This window comes from Dendrobates tinctorius, unplaced genomic scaffold (genome assembly GCF_039654945.1).
Source record: "Dendrobates tinctorius isolate UK_male_01 unplaced genomic scaffold, ASM3965494v1 ptg000143l, whole genome shotgun sequence".
NCBI lineage: Eukaryota > Metazoa > Chordata > Amphibia > Anura > Dendrobatidae > Dendrobates > Dendrobates tinctorius.
The window spans coordinates 5447421-5472993 of NW_027361810.1; the positions used below are offsets into that span (position 1 = coordinate 5447421).

The 25573-nt window shown below is 45.1% G+C and overlaps 1 protein-coding gene across 6 annotated transcripts in view; it reads right to left on the reverse strand.

Annotated features, from left to right (window-relative positions):
- The window catches only part of BIN1 (bridging integrator 1), a 131001-nt gene that overhangs the window by 34257 nt on the left and 71171 nt on the right, over positions 1-25573 (reverse strand). For 5 of the 6 annotated variants that reach the window (XM_073545333.1, XM_073545335.1, XM_073545337.1 and 2 more), the window contains exons 2-9: positions 25484-25564; positions 21061-21115; positions 18781-18875; positions 14991-15086; positions 12506-12613; positions 11761-11853; positions 2641-2726; positions 351-426 (exon numbers count right to left, since the gene is read on the reverse strand). In XM_073545333.1, coding sequence (XP_073401434.1) covers positions 351-426; positions 2641-2726; positions 11761-11853; positions 12506-12613; positions 14991-15086; positions 18781-18875; positions 21061-21115; positions 25484-25564 — 690 coding nt within the window. The remainder of the gene's footprint in view (positions 1-350; positions 427-2640; positions 2727-11760; positions 11854-12505; positions 12614-14990; positions 15087-18780; positions 18876-21060; positions 21116-25483; positions 25565-25573) is intronic. The other variant, XM_073545334.1, reaches the window with a different exon arrangement.

A 25573-nucleotide genomic window follows, 5' to 3' on the forward strand; every position in this document is an offset into this window, starting at 1 on the left:
ACTGCAGTAAGCAGCTCAATAAGTGTTAAATCACTGGAATCAGGGTCTCTGTCCCTGCATCATGCTCATCTCAAGAGGGGGGATCGATAGCCTGGAGACATATTTTCTCCAGATAGGGCAGAATTGCCCCAGCATACAATACACACAGGCAATGCAATGCAGCTTCACTGTCAAGTCCCAGCCTCGGGGCAGCCGTACCCCACCTATTCCTGGACACTGTATCGGTCTATGACACCTTTCTATAACCCCAATCTTAATGGCGGACACACAGCTCGCACCCTGCTGTACAGGGAATACAGGGAAGGATGTGGGTGTCCAGGGTGGGGCGACATCTAAGCTCGGGGTCTCACCTTACTCATCTCTTTATGGAAGTTCTCCTCCAGCCCAGCAATACTCTGGAATGTGTTGACATAAAAACCAACACGGCTGCCAAAGAAAACACAAACAATCACTGCAATCTCCCCTGAAAGCAGAAATGACGGATTTTACTCCCGAAGATCAATCACATGTTACTTTTTAGTTCAGGAGGCTGAACCCGTGTCCCGTCCTGTGCGCTGCACCCTCATAGACAGGGCCGGCATTAGAGGCAGGCAGACGAGGCAGCTGCCTAGGGCCAGCGCCGACTCCCCCCGCCGCCACCACCGCATTCAACTATACCGACGTCTATGCGCTGGTACAGTTCAATGCAATGATGCATGAGAGAGCGTCACATGACGCATCATTCCCCTCTGCCTCTGACACTGCGGGTGCGCGATGATGTCACTTCATCGCGTACCCGCTATGTGCCGGGCAGTGCAGCTGCTGAGACCGGAGCCAGGAGCAGCGCGGGGCACGAGGAGAGGTGAGGATTGTGTTTGTTTTTTTTAATGTCCGAGGGGGTGGCTACATTATATTCTATGGGGGCTGAGTCATATTCTATGAGGGGGCTGTATTATATTCTATGAGGGGGCTGTATTATATTTATTATATTCTATGAGGGGTGATCGCATCATACTCTATGAGGGGGCTACATTATATTCTATGGGGGGCTGCATTATACTATATAAGGGGGCTGCATTATATTCTGTGGGGGGCTGCATTATATTTATTATATTCTATGAGGGGTGATCGCATCATACTCTATGAGGGGGCTACATTATATTCTATGGGGGGCTGCATTATACTATATAAGAGGGCTGCATTATATTCTATGGTGACTGGGAGGAGTGGCTACATTATATTCTATGGGAGCTGTATTATATTTTATGAGGGTGCTACATTATATTCTATGGGGGGCTACATTATATTCTGTGGGGGGCTGTATTATATTTATTATATTCTATGAGGGGTGATCGCATCATACTCTATGAGGGGGCTACATTATACTATATAAGGGGGCTGCATTATATTCTATGGAGGGGCTGCATTATACTCTATGAAGGGGCTACCATATATTCTATGAAGGGGCTGCATTATATTCTATGGAGGGTTGCATTATATTGTAGCCCCCTCAGAGTATAATGCAGCCCCACCATACATTATATTTTGTGGGGTGGCAACATTATACTCTGTGGGGTGGCTGCATTATACTATATGTGGGCTGCATTATACTGTATCGACGACTATGGAGAATACATTATACTATATGAAGAACTATGGGGTGCATTATACTATGGGAATTGAATTGTACTACATGGATGACTATGGCGGTGAATTATACTATATGGAGCACTATGAGGAGTATATTATACTATATGGAGGACTGAGTGTATTTTAATATATGGAGGGCTATGAGGAGTGTATTACACTTATGGAGGACTGAGGAGTGTATTATACAATACGGAGAACTATGGGAAGTGTATAATACTATATGTAGGACTGAGAAGTGTATTTTAATATATGGAGGACTATAGGGAGTATATTATACTATGTGGAGGACTATAGGGAGTGTATTCTACAAAAATCATTGTTCTTAGCAGCACATCTCCGGTGTAAGCTGTAGATATGCTGCTGATAAAGTGATACTGTAAGGGGACAGATTGATCTAATTTTGATTGTTCTGTTCCCATCCTAATTCCTCAGACGGTGGAACGAGGCCGGAAACAACCGTCAAATGATTTCAATATTGTCGATCACACTCATTTAGCGGCCTGAACTCAGTGCATGTAAATACAACCGAAATGCTTCTGTGTGATGTGCAGTATGTTAGCATTTGGGGCCCCATTTTAAACTTTTGCCTAGGGCCCCACTTTGCCTAAAACCGGCCCTGCCCATAGATTTAGGTGTCTAAAGCAGGGTTCCCCAACTCCAGTCCTCAAGGCCCACCACCAACAGATCATGTTTTCAGGATTTCCTTAGTATTGCACAAGTGATAATTGCATCACCTGTACAATACATAGGAAATCCTGAAAACATGACCTGTTGGTGGTGGGCCTTGAGGACTGGAGTTGGGGAACCCTGGTCTAAAGCAACTGCACGCTCCGCTGTCCCCCACACACGCGCCGACCACACAGCTGAGGGTTTGTTACCAGAAGTAAAATAAAGCAGCAAGACAGGTGAATACCCCATTATACAGCTCCGCATGCTTAGCTACCAGGGGTGTCAGGAGGAGCGGTGAGGTTTGGGCAGAGTCAGGCTCCTTTATTACACATTTGTACGTACCTATTCCATAATGAAGGCAGCTCCTCCTGTAAGTCAATATTCATTTCCTCAAACACTTTCTGGGATTTTAGCAGCTCTTCTTCAGCCTACTCCGCAAAATCAGAACAGTATGAGGACAAGAAACAAGAAGATGCCTCCCTAGGTCTGCTCCTTCTCCCCTCTCACAGCAGGACAGAGAGCCCAGAACCGACAGCAACATCTCCCCTCCCTCCCCTGTACTCTCCTCTCTATCTCTTCCCTCACTGGACTGTCCTCGTCTTGCTTCCTCTTCTCCTCCTTTCTTTTCTCCTTCTCTTCTCCCTCACCTTTCCTTATATCCTCATCTCTTTTCTCCTCATCTCTTTTCTCCTCTCCTCCTCATCTCTCCTCTCCTCCTGATCTCTCTCCTCCTCCTCGCCTCATCTCTCCTCATCTCGCCTCATCTCTCCTCATCTCTTTTCTCCTCTCCTCCTGATCTCTCCTCTCTCGTTTTTATTGCTCGTCCCGTTACTTTGTTACTCAATATAAGCTTTTCGGTGACTTAGGAAGTTCATGACAATGTACAGGAGGACTGCAGACACGGGAGGTGGGACCACAGTATCCACAATGGATGGTTAAAGAATTCACTTTTCCCTAATAAGAATATGGACAGGAATGCTTTCAGGTTACTTTCAGATTTCCGCAATGTTTAATGTAAATGTGCACACAGAGACACGTGCGTCACAGAAGGGAGGAGAGGCTGCTGCTAGGTTATAGAGGGGGGTATCAAGCACACAGGCAGCAAAGAGGCTGATAGTTTGGGGAATTAGCATCACGTTGGTCCAACAGATATTGGATTATCAGAATTTCATTATTAGGCTACATTTCCACGATGAGCTCTTAGTACTTGATGTTGCAGATTTTCTGCTCCCATTAAGTAATATAGCTTACTTGCATTTTTTTCGAAAATAAACAGCATCAAAAACTCACCAACAACTCATTGTGTGAACGAAGCCTTAAGGGTTTGAATATCTGCAACATCTTTAGCTCACTGCCTTGATACCACTTTCTCACCTCGATACAATGTAATCCTCATATTTGTAAATAAGATATCAGTAACCACAGAATCAAACAATGTAACAACACACGAGACACAATGTACTGAACACCACGGACACACAACCACCAGGAATGTCACAAGAGCACTGTAACCACAGACCGGACTCCACAGCCAGATGGAGATGAACTACTGGGATATTAGTAACGCAATTATCAGCTTTCGGCAAATCAATCTGACATGTTGTGTAATGAGAGCGTCTGTAACTTTCTTCTTAACTACTCACTAATGTTTTCTGCTTGATGTCACTGAATGGAAGCCTTCACTGGATTTACACAGCAGAGGACGGACTGGTCGTGTGACGCTCACAAAGGTGAACGGTTTGTGACATTTACACACGACCAGGACTCTGGTTACAAACCATGAAAGTTTCTATTCAATAGCAGGAATCACGGATCTGGAAAACACTGAGAATTGCAGGAACTCTAATTACAGAACAGATAAACCTTGTATATAATTACTATGATGGAGACAATGTCTGAAATGTCGTGAAGAGGGGAATGATTTCTACCCTGGTTACAAGGGTACACATCTGGATGTCACATTAAAGAAGCCCTCCTCCTCCTCCTCCTCTCAGAGTTTTTATTCTCTTACTATATTGCAGTCATCGCATATATTGCAGTACCCCAGCACCGTGCACTTACATTTGATCATTTTGCCTTTCTATCCAGTTAATTCTTCTGTTTTCCAATAGGTCTGTGGAGAAGCTCAGGGAGGGGGCGAAACATCTGCGTGAGTCCCTAACTTGTAACCCTGATTATAACTAGAGTGGCACACTGATATTACCGCCATATATTGACCATATAGTGGTAAATACCAGTCCTGCAGCACATATAGAGCTCACAATACAGTTATAGATGGTGACTTACAGCTGACGTTCTTTCTGATGGAGTCGTTCACTTTTCCCGTCACCAACATGACAACTCCAGCCAGGACTCGGCTACAGAGATTACAGCACAGACACATCCGACTTATCACATTTCCTGCACCGTCCCCATCTATCCCCAACCTGCACAACCTCCTCATCCTGCTGGTACCCCAACACTGAGCCGCTGCTGCCGTATGTGTTGTGTCCCTATTACTGCACCTGATGAGTAGCACAATAATGTCTCCTCTTACTGCCCCACCTAATGCCACTACTGTGCCCCTTACAAAGTAAGAAAATATTAATGCCCTGAGCAAATGCCCTAGAAAGCAGTTGCCACATTTTTCCCCTTTGACGGCCACAATACCCCGAGTGCCCCCATAACAATAATGCTTCTTATTCCCACTTAACATTTAATAATGTTCACTGAGTAAACCAATGTACAGCTTTTCTATACACAGTATGGTGTCGCCATGTCACTGACGTGGTTTGTGGAACCACTATGCCAAGGCCCGCGGAGGGCCTAGAGGGGCGCGACTTTAGCGAGCACCTGACTATTCACTAGAGCCTCTGATGGTGAGGTTAGACTTGGCTCCCGATGTATGCCAAGTGCCACTCCAGGACAGACCAAAGGACGCGCAGCAGCTGGACCCAGAAGGACAGCCTCGATGGTACAGCAGGCAGAGTTTGTGTCATAGTGTAGTAGGCGGGATCTGCACCAGAGTGCAGCAGGCTGGATCTGCACCAGAGTGCAGCAGGCTGGATCTGCACCAGAGTGCAGCAGGTGGGATCTGCATCAGAGTGCAGTAGGGACTGGTACGCAACCTTACGCAACTTAGGGTACCGTTACACTAAGCGATGCACCAGCGATCCCGACAACGATACGACCTGGTACACAGTATGGTGTCCCCACAGCTTCTCTATATACAGTATAAAGTCCCCACAGCTTCTCTATACACAGTATGGTGTCCCCACAGCTTCTCTATATACAGTATAAATTCCTCACAGCTTCTCTATATACAGTATAAAGTCCCCACAGCTTCTCTATTCACAGTATGGTGTCCCCACAGCTCCTCTATATACAGTATCATGGGCCCACAGCTTCTCTATATACAGTATGAAGTCCCCACAGCTTCTCTATATACAGGATAAAGTCCCCACAGCTTCTCTATATACAGTATAAAGTCCTCACAGCTTCTCTATATACAGTATAAAGTCCCCACAGCTTCTCTATATACAGTATAAAGTCCCCACAGCTTCTCTATATAGAGTATAAAGTCCCCACAGCTTCTCTATATACAGTATAAAGTCCTCACAGCTTCTCTATATACAGTATAAAGTCCTCACAGCTTCTCTATATACAGTATAAAGTCCCCACAGCTTCTCTATATACAGTATAAAGTCCTCACAGCTTCTCTATATACAGTATAAAGTCCTCACAGCTTCTCTATATACAGTATAAAGTCCTCACAGCTTCTCTATATACAGTATAAAGTCCCCACAGCTTCTCTATGAGTATAAAGTCCCCACAGCTTCTCTATATACAGTATAAAGTCCTCACAGCTTCTCTATATAGAGTATAAAGTCCCCACAGCTTCTCTATATACAGTATAAAGTCCCCACAGCTTCTCTATATAGAGTATAAAGTCCCCACAGCTTCTCTATATACAGTATAAAGTCCCCACAGCTTCTCTATATACAGTATAAAGTCCCCACAGCTTCTCTATATAGAGTATAAAGTCCCCACAGCTTCTCTATATACAGTATAAAGTCCCCACAGCTTCTCTATATACAGTATAAAGTCCCCACAGCTTCTCTATATACAGTATAAAGTCCTCACAGCTTCTCTATATACAGTATAAAGTCCCCACAGCTTCTCTATATACAGTATAAAGTCCTCACAGCTTCTCTATACACAGTATGGTGTCCCCACAGCTTCTCTATATACAGTATGAAGTCCTCACAGCTTCTCAATATACAGGATAAAGTCCCCACAGCTTCTCTATATACAGTATAAAGTCCTCACAGCTTCTCTATATACAGTATAAAGTCCCCACAGCTTCTCTATATACAGTATAAAGTCCTCACAGCTTCTCTATACACAGTATAAAGTCCTCACAGCTTCTCTATACACAGTATGGTGTCCCCACAGCTTCTCTATATACAGTATAAAGTCCCCACATCTTCTCTATATACAGTATAAAGTCCCCACAGTTTCTCTATATACAGTATAATGTCCTCACAGCTTCTCTATATACAGTATAAAGTCCTCACAGCTTCTCTATACACAGTATGGTGTCCCCACAGCTTCTCTATATACAGTATGAAGTCCTCACAGCTTCTCTATACACAGTATGGTGTCCTCACAGCTTCTCTATATACAGTATAAAGTCCCCACAGCTTCTCTATATACAGTATAAAGTCCCCACAGCTTCTCTATATACAGTATAATGTCCTCACAGCTTCTCTATATACAGTGTACAGTCTCCACAGCTTCTCTATATACAGTATGGTGTCCCCACAGCTTCTCTATATACAGTATAAAGTCCCCACAGCTTCTCTATATACAGTATAAAGTCCTCACAGCTTCTCTATATACAGTATAAAGTCTCCACAGCTTCTCTATATACAGTATGGTGTCCCCACAGCTTCTCTATTCACAGTATGGTGTCCCCACAGCTTCTCTATATACAGTATAAAGTCCCCACAGCTTCTCTATATACAGTATAAAGTCCCCACAGCTTCTCTATATACAGTATAAAGTCCTCACAGCTTCTCTATATACAGTATAAAGTCCCCACAGCTTCTCTATATACAGTATAAAGTCCTCACAGCTTCTCTATACACAGTATAAAGTCCTCACAGCTTCTCTATACACAGTATGGTGTCCCCACAGCTTCTCTATATACAGTATAAAGTCCCCACATCTTCTCTATATACAGTATAAAGTCCCCACAGTTTCTCTATATACAGTATAATGTCCTCACAGCTTCTCTATATACAGTATAAAGTCCTCACAGCTTCTCTATACACAGTATGGTGTCCCCACAGCTTCTCTATATACAGTATGAAGTCCTCACAGCTTCTCTATACACAGTATGGTGTCCTCACAGCTTCTCTATATACAGTATAAAGTCCCCACAGCTTCTCTATATACAGTATAAAGTCCCCACAGCTTCTCTATATACAGTATAATGTCCTCACAGCTTCTCTATATACAGTGTAAAGTCTCCACAGCTTCTCTATATACAGTATGGTGTCCCCACAGCTTCTCTATTCACAGTATGGTGTCCCCACAGCTTCTCTATATACAGTATAAAGTCCCCACAGCTTCTCTATATACAGTATAAAGTCCCCACAGCTTCTCTATATACAGTATAAAGTCCCCACAGTTTCTCTATATACAGTATAAAGTCCTCACAGCTTCTCTATACACAGTATGGTGTCCCCACAGCTTCTCTATATACAGTATAAAGTCCCCACAGCTTCTCTATATACAGTATAAAGTCCCCACAGCTTCTCTATATACAGTATAAAGTCCCCACAGTTTCTCTATATACAGTATAAAGTCCTCACAGCTTCTCTATACACAGTATGGTGTCCCCACAGCTTCTCTATATACAGTATGAAGTCCTCACAGCTTCTCTATACACAGTATGGTGTCCCCACAGCTTCTCTATATACAGTATAAAGTCCCCACAGCTTCTCTATATACAGTATAAAGTCCTCACAGCTTCTCTATATACAGTATAAAGTCCCCACAGCTTCTCTATATACAGTATAAAGTCCTCACAGCTTCTCTATATACAGTATAAAGTCCTCACAGCTTCTCTATACACAGTATGGTGTCCCCACAGCTTCTCTATATACAGTATGAAGTCCCCACAGCTTCTCTATATACAGTATGGTGTCCCCACAGCTTCTCTATATACAGTATGGTGTCCCCACAGCTTCTCTATATACAGTATAAAGTCCCCACAGCTTCTCTATATACAGTATAAAGTCCCCACAGCTTCTCTATATACAGTATAAAGTCCCCACAGCTTCTCTATATACAGTATAAAGTCCCCACAGCTTCTCTATATACAGTATAAAGTCCTCACAGCTTCTCTATACACAGTATGGTGTCCCCACAGCTTCTCTATATACAGTATAAAGTCCCCACAGCTTCTCTATATACAGTATGAAGTCCTCACAGCTTCTCTATACACAGTATGGTGTCCCCACAGCTTCTCTATATACAGTATGAAGTCCCCACAGCTTCTCTATATACAGTATAAAGTCCCCACAGCTTCTCTGTATACAGTATAAAGTCCCCACAGCTTCTCTGTATACAGTATAAAGTCCCCACAGCTTCTCTGTATACAGTATAAAGTCCCCACAGCTTCTCTATATACAGTATAAAGTCCCCACAGCTTCTCTATATACAGTATGGTGTCCCTACAACTCCTCTAGACACGTTATGGTGTGCACTCAGCTTTGCTATGCACAGTATGGTGTCCCCACTGCTGCCCCCAAATTTTTTTTTAAAAAGTCATAAACTCAACTAATCCAAGATCCTGACGACTCCACCGGCAAGGCTCGGGTGGACCAATGTGCTGTCATAGCGCCGATGCAAACACAGGATGTCAGAGTGACGTGGTGAGACGATGTCACCGCTTCAGGACTTTCGGCATACTGGGTGCACGTTGGCACCTCGGGCATTCTGTAGACAGAAGGCTAAAAGCAGCCTGTGGTCTACAGAACGGAGAGCGGAAGTGCAAGGAGATCATGTCTTCCTGTTCTACCGCGGAGATTAACCGTATCGATAACTCCGGATGGGCCCCTTTGTACGTGGGGGTCCATGGTGACTGCACCCTCTGCCCCCCCCGGTAGCTATGCTACTGAGTCTGTGACATCATGTGATGAATAACTGATGAGCTGAATCCATCTAAACTCTATGTAGAAACAGGAGGTCAATTTTGTCTGCTCAAGTCATGAGTCACTGCCAAAGTCAATGGCTGGGGGGGAGTCAGGAACAGCTGGGTCGGGAGGTGAAGAGGGGAGTGATAAATGCAGGGACAAGAGACTTCCTATTTCTACATAGAGCAGAGAAAATAGAAGAATTATCTGAGTAGAAAGGCAACATTAGAAATTGTAAGAAAACCGTGCTGTATAATATGATGATTGCAATATAGTAAGAGCTTAAAAACTTTAATGGAAGGAGGAGAACGAGGAGGAGGAGGACGACGAGGGCTTCTTTAGTGCAGTCATACATGTGAAAAAAAATGGACATATGCTGCACCCCATCGGCACCTAGAGTAGTGATGGGCCTGATTCTCATTGACTATGACTGCAATCGGACATAGACACAGAGATCACGTGACATTCCTCAGTAGGACACAAAGACAGCGGAGATCTGAGCTCAGTCCCAGTGCCGATTCAATAACTCTGCAATCAACAGTTGATATTTTACATTTTAAAGTTTTGATTTTCCTGAAATTTTTTGGTTAAAAAAAACTTTGGATTATTTCCAATGTATGACCCCGAAATGCAGAAAAGCCCGAAAGAAAATGACAAGATGCCCCCAGGATGAATGTGTCCAGAACAAGAGGCCACAGATATGGAATATGTCAGGAAAGAAGAAGAAGAACATGGAGAAGAGGAAGAAGATACAAGGGTGGCAAGTATAACAACTATATAATAAATATTACATTATAACAGAATTGTATGTGGGGGAAGGGTATTTCACATGTGATCAGGCTGTATTACATAGGACAAGATTAGATACATAGCTCAGCAGACAGTATCACACAGGAGCGGATTAGATACACAGCTCAGCAGACAGTATCACACAGGATAGGATTAGATACACAGCTCAGCAGTCAGTATCACACAGGATAGGATTAGATACACAGCTCAGCAGTCAGTATCACACAGGAGAGGATTAGATACACAGCTCAGCAGACAGTATCACACAGGATAGGATTAGATACACAGCTCAGCAGTCAGTATCACACAGGATAGGATTAGATACACGGCTCAGCAGTCAGTATCACACAGGATAGGATTAGATACACAGCTCAGCAGTCAGTATCACACAGGAGAGGATTAGATACACAGCTCAGCAGACAGTATCACACAGGATAGGATTAGATACACGGCTCAGCAGACAGCATCACACAGGATAGGATTAGATACACGGCCCAGCAGTCAGTATCACACAGGAGAGGATTAGATACACGGCTAAGCACTCAGTATCACACAGGAGAGGATTAGATACACGGCTCAGCAGTCAGTATCACACAGGAGAGGATTAGATACACGGCTCAGCAGACAGTATCACACAGGATAGGATTAGATACACGGCTCAGCAGTCAGTATCACACAAGAGAGGATTAGATACACGGCTCAGCAGTCAGTATCACACAGGATAGGATTAGATACACAGCTCAGCAGACAGTATCACACAGGATAGGATTAGATACACGGCTCAGCAGTCAGTATCACACAGGAGAGGATTAGATACACGGCTCAGCAGTCAGTATCACACAGGAGAGGATTAGATACACGGCTCAGCAGTCAGTATCACACAGGATAGGATTAGATACACGGCTCAGCAGACAGTATCATACAGAATAGGATTAGATACACGGCTCAGCAGTCAGTATCACACAGGAAAGGATTAGATACACGGCTCAGCAGACAGTATCACATATGGTAAGATTAGATACACGGCTCAGCAGTCAGTATCACACAGGATAGGATTAGATACACGGCTCAGCAGTCAGTATCACACAGGATAGGATTAGATACACGGCTCAGCAGACAGTATCATACAGAATAGGATTAGATACACGGCTCAGCAGTCAGTATCACACAGGAAAGGATTAGATACACGGCTCAGCAGACAGTATCACATATGGTAAGATTAGATACACGGCTCAGCAGTCAGTATCACACAGGATAGGATTAGATACGTAGCTCAGCAGACAGTATCACATATGGTAAGATTAGATACACCAGCTAATCAGACAGTATCTCTTGCGCTGGGCTTAGATACGTTGCTCAGGATCTCAGTCGCTGGACATGATTTTACCATGTAGGCTTCCTTACTATTACAGGCTGCTGGGACTGAGCGCAGCTCCGGAGCACACAGTGACTATCTGCACATGAGGTTAGGACTGATCCAGGGAGTCACCTGGTTTCGGAGAAGGTTAGTCTGGGCAACCAGATGTGCCGCTATTTTCCCCTGGCACCACTGAGGTGCGGCCTTTTCAAGCAACGACACGGGCTGCAAGCGATTAACACAGAAGAGGAGACAGAGAAAAGGGACAGAAGAAGAGACTTCAGTGTGAGACATTGAGGAGCAGAGTGCCAGGCTTCTGCCATCCTGCGCGGCATGCCAAGAGACAAGCAGTTAGATTTCCACACAGAGAGGACCGCTGGCACAGAAAAATCAGAGCTGCGGAGAACAACAAGAGCGATTAGTCACAGATCAAAACTGTGCGACAGTCCGACATCTCCACTGCGCGGCTTTAATTATGGCGAATCAGCGTGTGACGCGCCGGTGGGGGGGGTTTACAGCGGACGCTCCGCAGAGGTTTGTTCTCGGACTCAGAATTACATCATGTCTCAAACTCCAATCAGAACTGAAGCTGCAAAACTGGAGATTACAAGACCGGATGCAACAGGATCAGCAGGAGATTCAGCATTTATATCCGCTGCACACATTACATGTAACCGCAACATAGTATCCGGGGGGGATACATTACAATAAGGGACAAAGCCAGCGGGTCGGGCCACGAGCAGAGGGCGCAGGACCCCCGATCACTGATCTGTCCGCACGTTGGACCGTGTGAACGATTACATCAGTGCTACCGGCATCAGCTAAGGAGCCAACGCTTACTGCCCCAAGAAGGAACGCTGAGGGCAGCGGACGCTACCTTGGCAATCTTTGTGTCATCCTTCTTTTTTGCACTCTGGAGGGATTCAAAGTGATGTCTCGCACTGTCGAAATCCACAAGTTTCCTCCCTCGTTTTGCAATCCGTGACTGAAATCATGGAAATAAGAAAAGATATTCAGATCAGGAGAACTACTGTATATAACAAGAGAGAAAAAGGAAGAGAGGAAGTAATGGAGGAAGGAAGATAGCAAGAAAAGGAAAGAGGCAAGAAGGAAAACAGTGAGGGAAGGGAGAAAGAGAAAAAGGGAAGAAGGAAAAGAGGAGAGGAAGCAAAGGAGGAAGGAAGAGAGCAAGAAAAGGAAGGAGGCATTAAGGAAAGAGTGAGGGAAGGGAAAAAGAAAAAGGGGAGAAGAAAAAGAGGAGAGGAAGCAAAGGAGGAAGGAAGAGAGCAAGAAAAGGAAGGTGGCAATAAGGAAAAGAGTGAGGGAAGGGAAAAAGAAAAAGGGAAGAAGGAAAAGAGGAGAGGAAGCAAAGGAGGACGGAAGATAGCAAGAAAAGGAAGGAGGCATTAAGGAAAGAGTGAGGGAAGGGAAAAAGAAAAAGGGGAGAAGAAAAAGAGGAGAGGAAGCAAAGGAGGAAGGAAGATAGCAAGAAAAGGAAGGAGGCATTAAGGAAAGAGTGAGGGAAGGGAAAAAGAAAAAGGGGAGAAGAAAAAGATGAGAGGAAGCAAAGGAGGAAGGAAGAGAGCAAGAAAAGGAAGGTGGCAATAAGGAAAAGAGTGAGGGAAGGGAAAAAGAAAAAGGGAAGAAGGAAAAGAGGAGAGGAAGCAAAGGAGGACGGAAGATAGCAAGAAAAGGAAGGAGGCAATAAGGAAAGAGTGAGGGAAGGGAGAAAGAGAAAAAGGGAAGAAGGAAAAGAGGAGAGGAAGCAAAGGGGGAAGGAAGAGAGCAAGAAAAGGAAAGAGGCAAGAAGGAAAACAGTGAGGGAAGGGAGAAAGAAAAAGGGAAGAAGGAAAAGAGGAGAGGAAACAAAGGAGGAAGGAAGAGAGCAAGAAAAGGAAGGAGGCATTAAGGAAAGAGTGAGGGAAGGGAAAAAGAAAAAGGGGAGAAGAAAAAGAGGAGAGGAAGCAAAGGAGGAAGGAAGAGAGCAAGAAAAGGAAGGTGGCAATAAGGAAAAGAGTGAGGGAAGGGAAAAAGAAAAAGGGAAGAAGGAAAAGAGGAGAGGAAGCAAAGGAGGACGGAAGATAGCAAGAAAAGGAAGGAGGCATTAAGGAAAGAGTGAGGGAAGGGAAAAAGAAAAAGGGGAAAAGAAAAAGAGGAGAGGAAGCAAAGGAGGAAGGAAGATAGCAAGAAAAGGAAGGAGGCATTAAGGAAAGAGTGAGGGAAGGGAAAAAGAAAAAGGGGAGAAGAAAAAGAGGAGAGGAAGCAAAGGAGGAAGGAAGAGAGCAAGAAAAGGAAGGTGGCAATAAGGAAAAGAGTGAGGGAAGGGAAAAAGAAAAAGGGAAGAAGGAAAAGAGGAGAGGAAGCAAAGGAGGACGGAAGATAGCAAGAAAAGGAAGGAGGCAATAAGGAAAAGAGAATAAGGGAAAAAAGAGAGGAAGCAAAGGAGGAAGGATGCGAGCAAGAAAAGGAAGGAGAGAGTAAGGAACAAGGAAAGGAGTGAGGGAAGGGAGAAAGAGAAAAAGGGAATGAGGAAAAGAGAAGAGGAAGCAAAGGAAGAAGGAAGAGAGCAAGAAAAGAAAGGAGGCATTAAGGAAAAGAGTGAGTGAAGGGAGAAAGAGAAAAAGGGAAAAAAGGAAGAATGTAAAGAAGAGAGCAAGAAAAGGAAGGAAGCAGTAAGGAAAATAGTGAGTAAAGGGTGAAAGAAAAAGGGAAGATGGGAAAGAAGAGAGGAGGCAAAGCAGGAAGTAAAAAAGGAATGGAGAAAGAGAGGGTGTATGGGAGGAAGGATGCAAGAGAGGGAAGAAGCAAATATGGAAGGAAGGGAGGAACAAAAAGATGAAGGAAAGAAGAAAGGGATGAAGGGACGTCAAAAGGAAGGAACGATGGAAAGAAGAGTGAGAGGAAGAAAGTAAAAAGAAACAAAGGGAGGAACATTGGAAGGGGTGGGGGAAGGGAGAGAGAAAGGTATTGAGAGAGGAAAGAATTAAGTAGGGAAGGGAATATAAAAAGAAAAGATGTAAGTTCGAGAAGAAGGAATGAAACGAGAAAGGAAAAGAGGAAGACTGGGTGTAAGGAAAAAGGCAGGAAAAAGAAATGGAAGCAGGAAAGAAATAAAGAAAGATTAAGGAATATAGGGACAGAGGAAGGAAGGAAGGAAAAGAAAATTGAATATAATAAAATAAGAAAGAAGAACTGGATGAGAGAAGGTAAGAAAGAAGTGACGAAAGAAAGGAATAGAATGACTAAAAATAGACAAAACACTAATACAACATTCAAGATGGAGCATCCGCTAGTTATAAAACGTGCTCCCCAATAACGAGGGCTCCCGGCAGTTCTCACACATCAGGGACACTGCTGCTTACTTTGATATCAGGGAACTGGCCGAGATACGTGTCCATGGTCAGCAGGGCCTGGTCCACAAGCTTCTGGTGATAATCCGTCCATAACAGGTCATTGTTCTAACAAAAGAAACATTAAAATTATATTTCCTGAACAAAAATACAAATCTACGATCTCTTAAGGTGAAAACAGACTAGTGTTCCCTGTTATCAGCCATTTCAGTCTAGGAAGAGGCACATGATAGCATTCTTTACTGGGATGACCCCATGATCACCATTAAGTCTCTGCACCGAGGACCTCGATCTGCTGATATCTGACAGGTGACCGCCTTCATCCCTTTAAGATCAGCCATGTTTAGGATTCACGTCCTCGTCTTACGGAGATTCCTGCTCCGGTTTTGGTCTAATTCTAATAAAACTGAGGATTTTACTGCAATGACGTCCTGGAATCCAGAACACATGAATTTATCTCATGTTTGGATTTCTCTCATACCGCTTGTTTGGTTCCATGTACTGATTATGGAGTCAGATCCAGTGTTACTGCGCCGAAACGCGTCAACTCCTGACATCCCGCGCGGGACGAGGCGCACGCTAATAAACATGGCAGATACCTCAGACACAAACTGTATCTAATTACTGGAAGAAACCATGGTCGGCACTACAGGGTAATTAACGGAGAATGCAGTACCCCAAGGATCACACACAGATGGTACCGCACATGGCTTAGATACAGTAGATCTGCACACACACTATCTCACAGCTTGGATACAGCGGGTTTAACAGGTTCTATTACATGGACAGGTTAGAGACAGTGACTCAAAAGTGACAGACATAGAAGATCATCAGACAGTATCTCACATAACAGGCTTAGATACAGCAGATCATCAGACAGCATCTCACATAACAGGCTTAGATACATCAGCTTAGAAAATAGAATCAAGCACAACCTTAAATGCATGGACTCGGAAGACGTGTAACACGTGACAGGTTAGATACGTCAGCTCACTAGACTGTATGACAGGATAAGATTAGATACACGGCTCAGCAGTCAGTATCACACAGGATAGGATTAGATACACGGCTCAGCAGTCAGTATCACACAGAATAGGATTAGATACACGGCTCAGCAGTCAGTATCACACAGGATAGGATTAGATACACGGCTCAGCAGACAGTATCACACAGGAGAGGATTAGATACACGGCTCAGCAGTCAGTATCACACAGGAAAAGATTAGATACACGACTCAGCAGACAGTATCACACAGGAGAGGATTAGATACACGGCTCAGCAGACAGTATCACACAGGATAGGATTAGATACACGGCTCAGCAGACAGTATCACACAGGATAGGATTAGATACACGGCTCAGCAGTCAGTATCACACAGGATAGGATTAGATACACGGCTCAGCAGACAGTATCACACAGGAGAGGATTAGATACACAGCTCAGCAGACAGTATCACACAGGAGAGGATTAGATACACGGCTCAGCAGACAGTATCACACAGGAGAGGATTAGATACACAGCTCAGCAGACAGTATCACACAGGAGAGGATTAGATACACGGCTCTGCAGACAGTATAACAGGATAGGATTAGATACACGGCTCAGCAGTCAGTATCACACAGGAGAGGATTAGATGCACGGCTCAGCAGACAGTATCACACAGGAGAAGATTAGATACATAGCTCAGCAGACAGTATCACACAGGAGAGGATTAGATACACAGCTCAGCAGACAGTATCACACAGGAGAGGATTAGAGACACGGCTCAGCAGACAGTATCACACAGGAGAGGATTAGATACACAGCTCAGCAGTCAGTATCACACAGAAGAGGATTAGATACACGGCTCAGCAGACAGTATCACACAGGATAGGATTAGATGCACGGCTCAGCAGTCAGTATCACACAGGAGAGGATTAGATACACGGCTCAGCAGACAGTATCACACAGGATAGGATTAGATACACGGCTCAGCAGACAGTATCACACAGGAGAGGATTAGATGCACGTCTCAGCAGTCAGTATCACACAGGATAGGATTAAATACACGGCTCAGCAGTCAGTATCACACAGGACAGGATTAGCTATAAGGCTCAGCAGACAGTATCACACAGGATAGGATTAGATACACGGCTCAGCAGTCAGTATCACACAGGACAGGATTAGATATAAGGCTCAGCAGACAGTATCACACAGGAGAGGATTAGATACACGGCTCAGCAGACAGTATCACACAGGAGAGGATTAGATGCACGGCTCAGCAGTCAGTATCACACAGGAGAGGATTAGATACAAGGCTCAGCAGACAGTATCACACAGGATAGGATTAGATACACAGCTCAGCAGTCAGTATCACACAGGATAGGATTAGATACACGGCTCAGCAGTCAGTATCACACAGGATAGGATTAGATACACGGCTCAGCAGACAGTATCACACAGGACAGGATTAGATGCATGGCTCAGCAGACAGTATCACACAGGAGAGGATTAGATACACAGCTCAGCAGACAGTATCACACAGGATAGGATTAGATGCACGGCTCAGCAGTCAGTATCACACAGGAGAGGATTAGATACACAGCTCAGCAGACATTATCACACATGGTGGGATTAGATACACAGCTCAGCAGGCAGTATCACACAGGATAGGATTAGATACACAGCTCATCAGACAGTATCACACAGGATAGGATTAGATACACGGCTCAGCAGTCAGTATCACACAGGATAGGATTAGATACAGAGCTCAGCAGTCAGTATGACAGGATAGGATTAGATATACGACTCAGCAGTCAGTATCACGCAGGAGAGGATTAGATACACAGCTCAGCAGACAGTATCACACAGGAGAGGATTAGATACACGGCTCAGCAGTCAGTATCACACAGGTTAGGATTAGATACACGGCTCAGCAGTCAGTATCACAAAGGAGAGGATTAGATACACGGCTCAGCAGTCAGTATCACACAGGATAGGATTAGATACACAGCTCAGCAGACAGTATCACACAGGATATGATTAGATACACGGCTCAGCAGACAGTATCACACAGGATAGGATTAGATACACAGCTCAGCAGACATTATCACACATGGTGGGATTAGATACAGCAGTCAGTCAATGATCTCTTAATGTAGTCCTTCCTCTTGAAGTCTCTTATGACCAAAATGACCCAGATTGCTGACACTGTCGTCCCGGTAAGAGACGTTAGCCCCGAGCTCGCTGCCCGGATGATGGCCACCGCTGCCGCACATCAGACACAGGACTTTGACATTTTACTGGTTTTGGTCCCTGGATGTAAATTTAGAGACTGAAAATAAATAGAGGAAGTGGAGACTCAGCGAAGAAAAACTCCACAGAAAGAGAAACAAAGTAAAATAAAACGTCAGCGAAACTGAAGCCGGCGGAGCAGAGAGCGCCACTCACCTCCACAAAGAGCGCCACTCACCCCCACAGAGAGCGCCACTCACCCCCAGAGAGCGCCACTCACCCCCACAGAGAGCGCCACTCACCCCCACAGAGAGCACCACTCACCCCCCACAGAGAGCGCCACTCACCTCCCACAGAGAGCGCCACTCACCTCCCACAGAGAGCGCCACTCACCCCTGTAGAGAGCCCCATTCACCCTCGCAGAGAGCGCCACTCACCCCCGCAGAGAGCCCTCTCACCCTTGCAGAGAGTGCCACTCACTTCCGCAGAGAGCGCCACTCACCCCCGCAGAGAGCGCCACTCACCCCCGCAGAGAGCCCTCTCACCCTCGCAGAGAGCGCCACTCACTTCCGCAGAGAGCGCCACTCACCTCTGCGATCCTATTGGTCTCGTCTCGCCCGGGCCAGTCCGGCTCGTAGATTTCCTGCAGACATTCTGTCAGTTTCTTGGAGGCTTCATGCATCGCTGTAACGGAGGGAAATGCAGGATTTTATCTCCGGGTTTACTCACAAAAAGAGGAAAGGAAAATATTGAAAAACTCCAAGTGGCTGCGACAGCCACCACGGTCAGGACCCCCACATCAATGTGAAAGGGGGATTAGGAGGGAATAGGGGGTCTGGTAACTCCCACTTCAAATGTGGATCTAACCTCAAGGCCAACGGCTTATGTCACTCAATTCGGCACTCCATAGTCATGCAACAATTCCTGCTGATCAGCGGATTGTGGGCAGCCATGTCTGATACTGTAACTTAGTCTCACTGCAGTACCAGGCACAGCCACACATGCACACTGGGGCACCATAGCCCATCATCCTACTAACTGAATATCAACCTCCAGCAATTAAAAACTGCAGGGAGAAAGAGCGGCATTAATATTTACAGCAAGGGGAAACTCTAAAAAGTTTTTTTTTTTTTCAGGTGACTGCTCAGAATAATCTGCCTTATGTGTACATGAGGAATAGCACTATTTACAGCCATTCTGTGACTCATATCCTGCAGTTTTCACCTTATTTTCCCTCTGCAAACTCTTTCTAAACTTCAGTTGTCTCTGAGCTAGTGGGTGTAGATGAGCTGCCATGATATGATGTCTCCATGCACAGAACACACAGACATGAGCGATTCCTGCTCTCCTGTCTCCATGCAGCTCTGGTGGAGAAGCGACAGCAAGGAGAATATTATACAGCAATAGTGAGCAGCGTATCTGTGAATCCAGCACTGACTGAGATAAAACACGTATTAGAAAGCAGCAGCATGGAGAACAGCAGAGGTAGATAAAGGGGACTCATAAATAGATAAAGAGAGAGATTTATCTAGGTTCAAAAGACAGACCCATCAGGAGATATATATATAATATCGGGCACTCAGACTATCCTCATGGAGTCGGTTTCTAATAGTTTGTGCAGACACATGCACATTTGTGGCCTCCTGGAGGTCATTTAGCAGGGCTCTGGCAGTGCTTCTCATGTTCCTCCTTGCACAAAGGCGGAGGTAGCAGTCCTGCTGCTGGGTTGTTGCCCTCCTACGGCCCCCTCCACATCTCCTGGTGTACTGGCCTGTCCCCTGGTAGCGCCTCCAGCCTCTGGACACCACAATGACAGACACAGCAAACGTTCTTGCCACAGCTCGCATCGATGTGCCATCCTGGATGAGCTGCACTACCTGAGCCACTTGTGTGGGTTGTTGAGCCCGTCTCATGCTACCACGAGTGTGAAAGCACAACCAACATTCAAAAGTGACCAAAACATGAGCCAGAAAGCATTGGTACTGAGATGTGGTCTGTGGTCCCCACCTGCAGAACCACTCCTTTATTGAGGGTGTCTTCATAATTGCCAATAATTTCCATCTGTTGTCTATTCTATTTGTACAACAGCCTGTGAAATTGATTGTCAATCAGTGTTGCTTCCTAAGTGGACAGTTTGATTTCACAGAAGTTTGATTTACTTGGAGTTAGATTCTGTTGTTTAAGTGTTCCTCTTTATTTTTTTGAGCAGTGTATATATATGTATACTGCTCAAAAAAAATAAAGGGAACACTATTCCATTTGCAACAGGCTGTTTGTGTTCCCTTTATTTCTTTGGGCAGTATATATTACACTGGGTCCTTATATAAGCGCCATCATTAATGGGCAGGATCATACATTGCAGTATTATTTGTGCAGCTCTACTACATGTGCTTGGCAGTGACATTCTCTGAGCACTGTATGGCACTTTTATTTGTGCAATTTATGGACGTTTTAAAAAGGTCGTTGCTATTTGCAATCCTTTTATTACTTTGGAGCTCAGATCATTTCTGGCGGGAGTACGGGTGTGACTGACCCGAGTTTTCAATAGAGTAGCACACAACATTTTACGGAGGATCCTGCATTTGGATTGTAGTATAAATATGTATAAACCCCAAGAGGCCACGTTAGTGATCTGACCTATGGCCAATATGCTTTCATACATTCCCCATATAGGATCACTTGATAGAATGACCCATCAGGATTCAGGGAAAGCTGTGCAGGAGCTGCATTTGCCGGATTCACAGATGCTTGATTTTTGTTTGCAGCCCGTTCTGGAAAACGTCCTTGTTCGGTCATTTTCCTATATAACCTCAGAATGTGCAGCCACATACAGATAAAAGGCAGAATCCGCACATCTGTCAGGAATTACCTTTTACTGAAGCCAGATACGTCCTCAGGTCCTTTTGAAGTTTGGAGCCTTCTGTCTGTAAAATAAGGGGGAGGGGAATTATTAATATCGAAAATCACAGCAATCAGAATCACGATCCTAAAATGGAAACAAATGCAGATAGAATTGTTACAATGTATCAGCCTGAACGTAGCACGATGGCAGAATTGGGATAACCTACCAATGGCGCTGACCGTGATACAGCGGTCACCATAAGTGTCGCGGTCACATGACATCACATTTATTTGAAAGTGACCACAAATGAGAACCACAGAGTCATTATCCCCCCCTGCCCCTCTTCTACTACAGTCTAACTCCTCACCAGGACCGAGCATGTGATCGCTGCAGCCAATCACTGGTCACAGCGGTCACATGGCCATCCCCAATGGAAGCAGAAATTATTTAATGTATTGAAAGTTAATGTCCACTTTTTACCAGTAAAGTCATTTTAGGTCCATTTTTATTATGTCCAACATTTTTTTTTAAAGTGGTTATTGCTACTTTTTCACAGAACTGCAAACCCCCTGCACAGCTTGAAAATCAGTCTGACTGCACACACCACTAGGGGGAGCACTGATGGGATTATCATTGAGTTCAATGTACAAGCAGTATACAGCCTGCTCCCCCTAGTGGTGACTGCAGATAGCCTGAATTCTATCACCAGTGCAGGAGATTCGGAGCATTAGTATAAATTCTAAAAACCTGTCGGGCAGCGGGAGTTCCCATATTTTCCCACTAAACCCCACGCATTTTCACCCTCACATTTTAAAAGTGGCAAAAGAAGCACAAAGTTTCCAAAAATTACCCAAATTTGCTGATTTTGTAAGGGGTACATTTTTGTATTAGAGCAAGTAATAATCTCCCCCCTTGTACAAGTCTTGACATGCACTTTAAAGATCCAAGCTGAGGGGACTCCTGGCCGCAGTGAATTATAGGGAACAGATGCCGAGCAGATTTGACGTTACCAGTCAGTGCCACTTAGCGTCTGGGAGAGCAGCGAGTGTCACCCGGCACGCCAGGGGTTAATGCCGATTATACGGGAGAAGGTTCTGTATGGGATCCAGCTGCGGGGGTGACACATGTGTTTTCTATCTGTAGCTTCAGTTCATTAGGGGCCGCGCAAATCCAAACCTAAGTCATCCCTGTGTGGTGCATAGTGAGCCCTGAGTGTCGGGGGGTCCTCCTCGCCATCACCGCTGCCCATCACTGCCAGGAGGCAATAATCCCATGTTTCGTGAAGATGTTGTCCTCGCGGTACAGGACACATTGCGCAATGAGGGGGCAGAGGAGGCATCGCGTCTCCGTCCTCAATAACAATGACTCACAATCTGGATTCTGAGAAAATAATGTGAGAGGCGTAAACCAAAAAACAGAAATCACTCATCCTAAGTTCTGCGCGTCTTGGTGCTCATCCGGTGGTCTCCGATAAGACCCCTCCGACATGTATCTGCCCTGTACAATCATTTGTTCATTACAAGGTTGGCCGAGGATATGGGGTAGTCACACCGGGGCCCTGGAGACTGAGGGTATGTGCACACGCTGCGGATTCTGCTGCGTTTCCGCAGCGTTTTTGGCTCTGCAGAAACGCTGCAGATTCTGCTGCGTTGTACAGTACCTTTATTTCCTATGGAAATAAAAAAAACGCTGTGCACATGCTGCGGATTTTTCCGCGCGGTTTTGCTGCGGTTTACAATCCGCAGCATGTCAATTGTTTGGTGCAGAAACGCTGCGGTTTTACACCTCATCCATTATGAGGTGTAAAACCGCAGGGCAAAACCGCGGAAAAAACGCAGATAAACAGCAGAAAAGCCGCAGCACTTTGTCCTGCGGATTTCCTGCGGTTTTCTCTACAAAATCCGCAGAGACTAAAAACTACGTGTGCACATAGCCTGAAGGGACCCAAAGGTCCTTTCCAGGACTATAGCTGGTACATAGGGACCCCTGGAGTTACACCGCTGGCCCTCAGATGTGCGAGATGCTAGGACTATGAGCGGGAGGGGTCTTAGTTATGTCACCATGTACTTCTTGCGATTTTTACCTTTCATTCATTCATAGAATTACATTAATGGGGTCTCACAGCCGCACACTGGGGGGCGCTATCCGCTGACCCGTCAATGTCCGGAGAGGTGAAGTCTTTATGTTATGATTTTATCATTGCTCTCATCTATTGGTACATGTAATATACACAGGGTCTTCGGGGGTCCGTGTGCTGACACCGAGGATGCTCAGCCGTGACCACGCGGTCTGGTGTAGGGGGTGTCAGATTCTGGGTTCTTTCACAGTTAATCAACCTGTAGGTGCAAATCCTACGCTGTATTCGGTGGCCCAAAGTGGCTTCTACGGGGCTGAACGGCACCAGGAGATCCTGGACTCCCTTGGTCAGGGGCGCTCCACCGGTGGATGACTGTCCAAATCCGTACGGGGGGCACCAGCTGATGCTGTGCTGATGCATCATGGGACCGAGAGCAGAGCAGAGAGGAGAGAGGAGCAGAGTGAAGTCGTGTGAAGTGCATGGAAGGAAGCACAAGAGCAGAGCGGGGGGTGATAGGAAGTCAGGTGAGGGATGCACATAAAAGCTGTGATCCTTTCATTAATATTGAGGTCTCGTCTTTTTTGCACAAATATTAACAGATCTCAGACGTTCTACAAAACATTAACAAGGCGACATTCTTACTGTCATTTATCAGCTCGAATGGACCCCTGACCACAGACCCCGGTAAGTGACCATTACTAACAGTATTTGAATGCCGCCGATCATCAGGAGGAGACGGGGGACGGGCAGCGGGGACCTTTATTCCAAGGTTCCATTTGTCGTGAAGATACTTTTATTTCCTCTGTGTCCAATGTATTCATGTACTGTAGGGTCTTCTCTGTTTGTGATGATCTTGTGGCCGCTCAGTAGCCCAAGGCCAAGTAGAACGAGCCAAGAGACCGGACGGCTGCACGGCCCGAAATGTGAAACTTCTCAGGACTTACAGAAAAGTTACACCAAAGTCCTCCACTCACTTCTGTTATGGCCACATTGTCCATCATCTCTGCCCCCATTTACCCCATCAGCCTCAGCCAGTATACGGACCAGCTGAGTCATTTCCTGGGGTCCATCACGTGCCTTTTGGTTTTTGTTTTCTTTCCTTCATCAGTTTTCTCTCCTCAGATCCCGTGCTGAAAATGAAGCGTCCAGATGTCGTCAGAAGTCCTCGCTCAGCATCTCGTCAGGGTTTTTTCAGAGGTTGAGTCATTTCTATACTGGAGTCTTGTAGGATGAAAAACATCCCGCAGGACACAGGTTTCCTGTATGACGAAATCCTCGCAGTCACATGTTAGCTGCGGCCACGCAGAAATAAAGGGACGTGCGCTGGTCACAATTAAAGGGATATTACCTGTAACTGTGATGGCCGCCGAAAGGTTCTGTAATAAGCAGCAGCGAGTCTGATAACATTTTTGCCTGCTTTGTCACAATTTGGCTCTTTCCCAGATCTGGATTTTTGCCTCAGTGAACTATGTTCCACCCTGATAGAGTCACACAGCTCACACCCACAGATTACGATATCCAGAGGTTGAGAAATATCAATGGGCCCAAAGAAAAAATGTAAAGGGATAATTAGAAAGATGATGAAAATTCACGGAATGCAAGCAGGAGTACTGTAAGAGCAATATTGCTCCTCATTATTGCTCCTCATTATTTCTACTCATTATTGCTCCTCATTATTGCTCCTCATTATTGCTCCAGTCCTCATTATTGCGCCTCCTTATTTCTACTCATTATTTCTACTTATTATTGCTCCTCATTATTTCTACTTATTATTGCTCCTCATTATTGCTCCTCATTATTTCTACTTATTATTGCTCCTCATTATTGCTCCTCCTTATTGCTCCAGTCCTCATTATTGCTCCTCATTATTGCTCCTCCTTATTTCTACTCATTATTGCTCCTCATTATTGCTCCTCATTATTTCTACTTATTATTGCTCCTCATTATTGCTCCTCATTATTTCTACTTATTATTGCTCCTCATTATTGCTCCTCCTTATTGCTCCAGTCCTCATTATTGCTCCTCATTATTGCTCCTCCTTATTTCTACTCATTATTGCTCCTCATTATTGCTCCTCATTATTTCTACTTATTATTGCTCCTCATTATTGCTTCCACTCCTGTCAGTAATAAAACCCTCCCTGGCTACAGACGGCTGCAAATATGGAAACTCCATTATGGATGTGACTTTCCTTGGGCCATCCTGCTCTGAGCAATTGCTATGTAAGCAATTTCCTAACATTTTTCTAAACATGCTTCCAGATCTTTTTCCGTACATTATCATTAATTGTGTAGCACATTTGGCTTTGATCACATACAGTGAACGTCTCCCCTTACGGGCCGGTAATGGGCGCCGCGCTTCGTTTTGACTCACCAGCTGTTTGTTGAAGTTTTGCACGCATTGCTCAAACTGCTCGTCTTTCGTCTCATCTGCTTTCCCAAGTTTCTGCAGCACCTGGAGAAA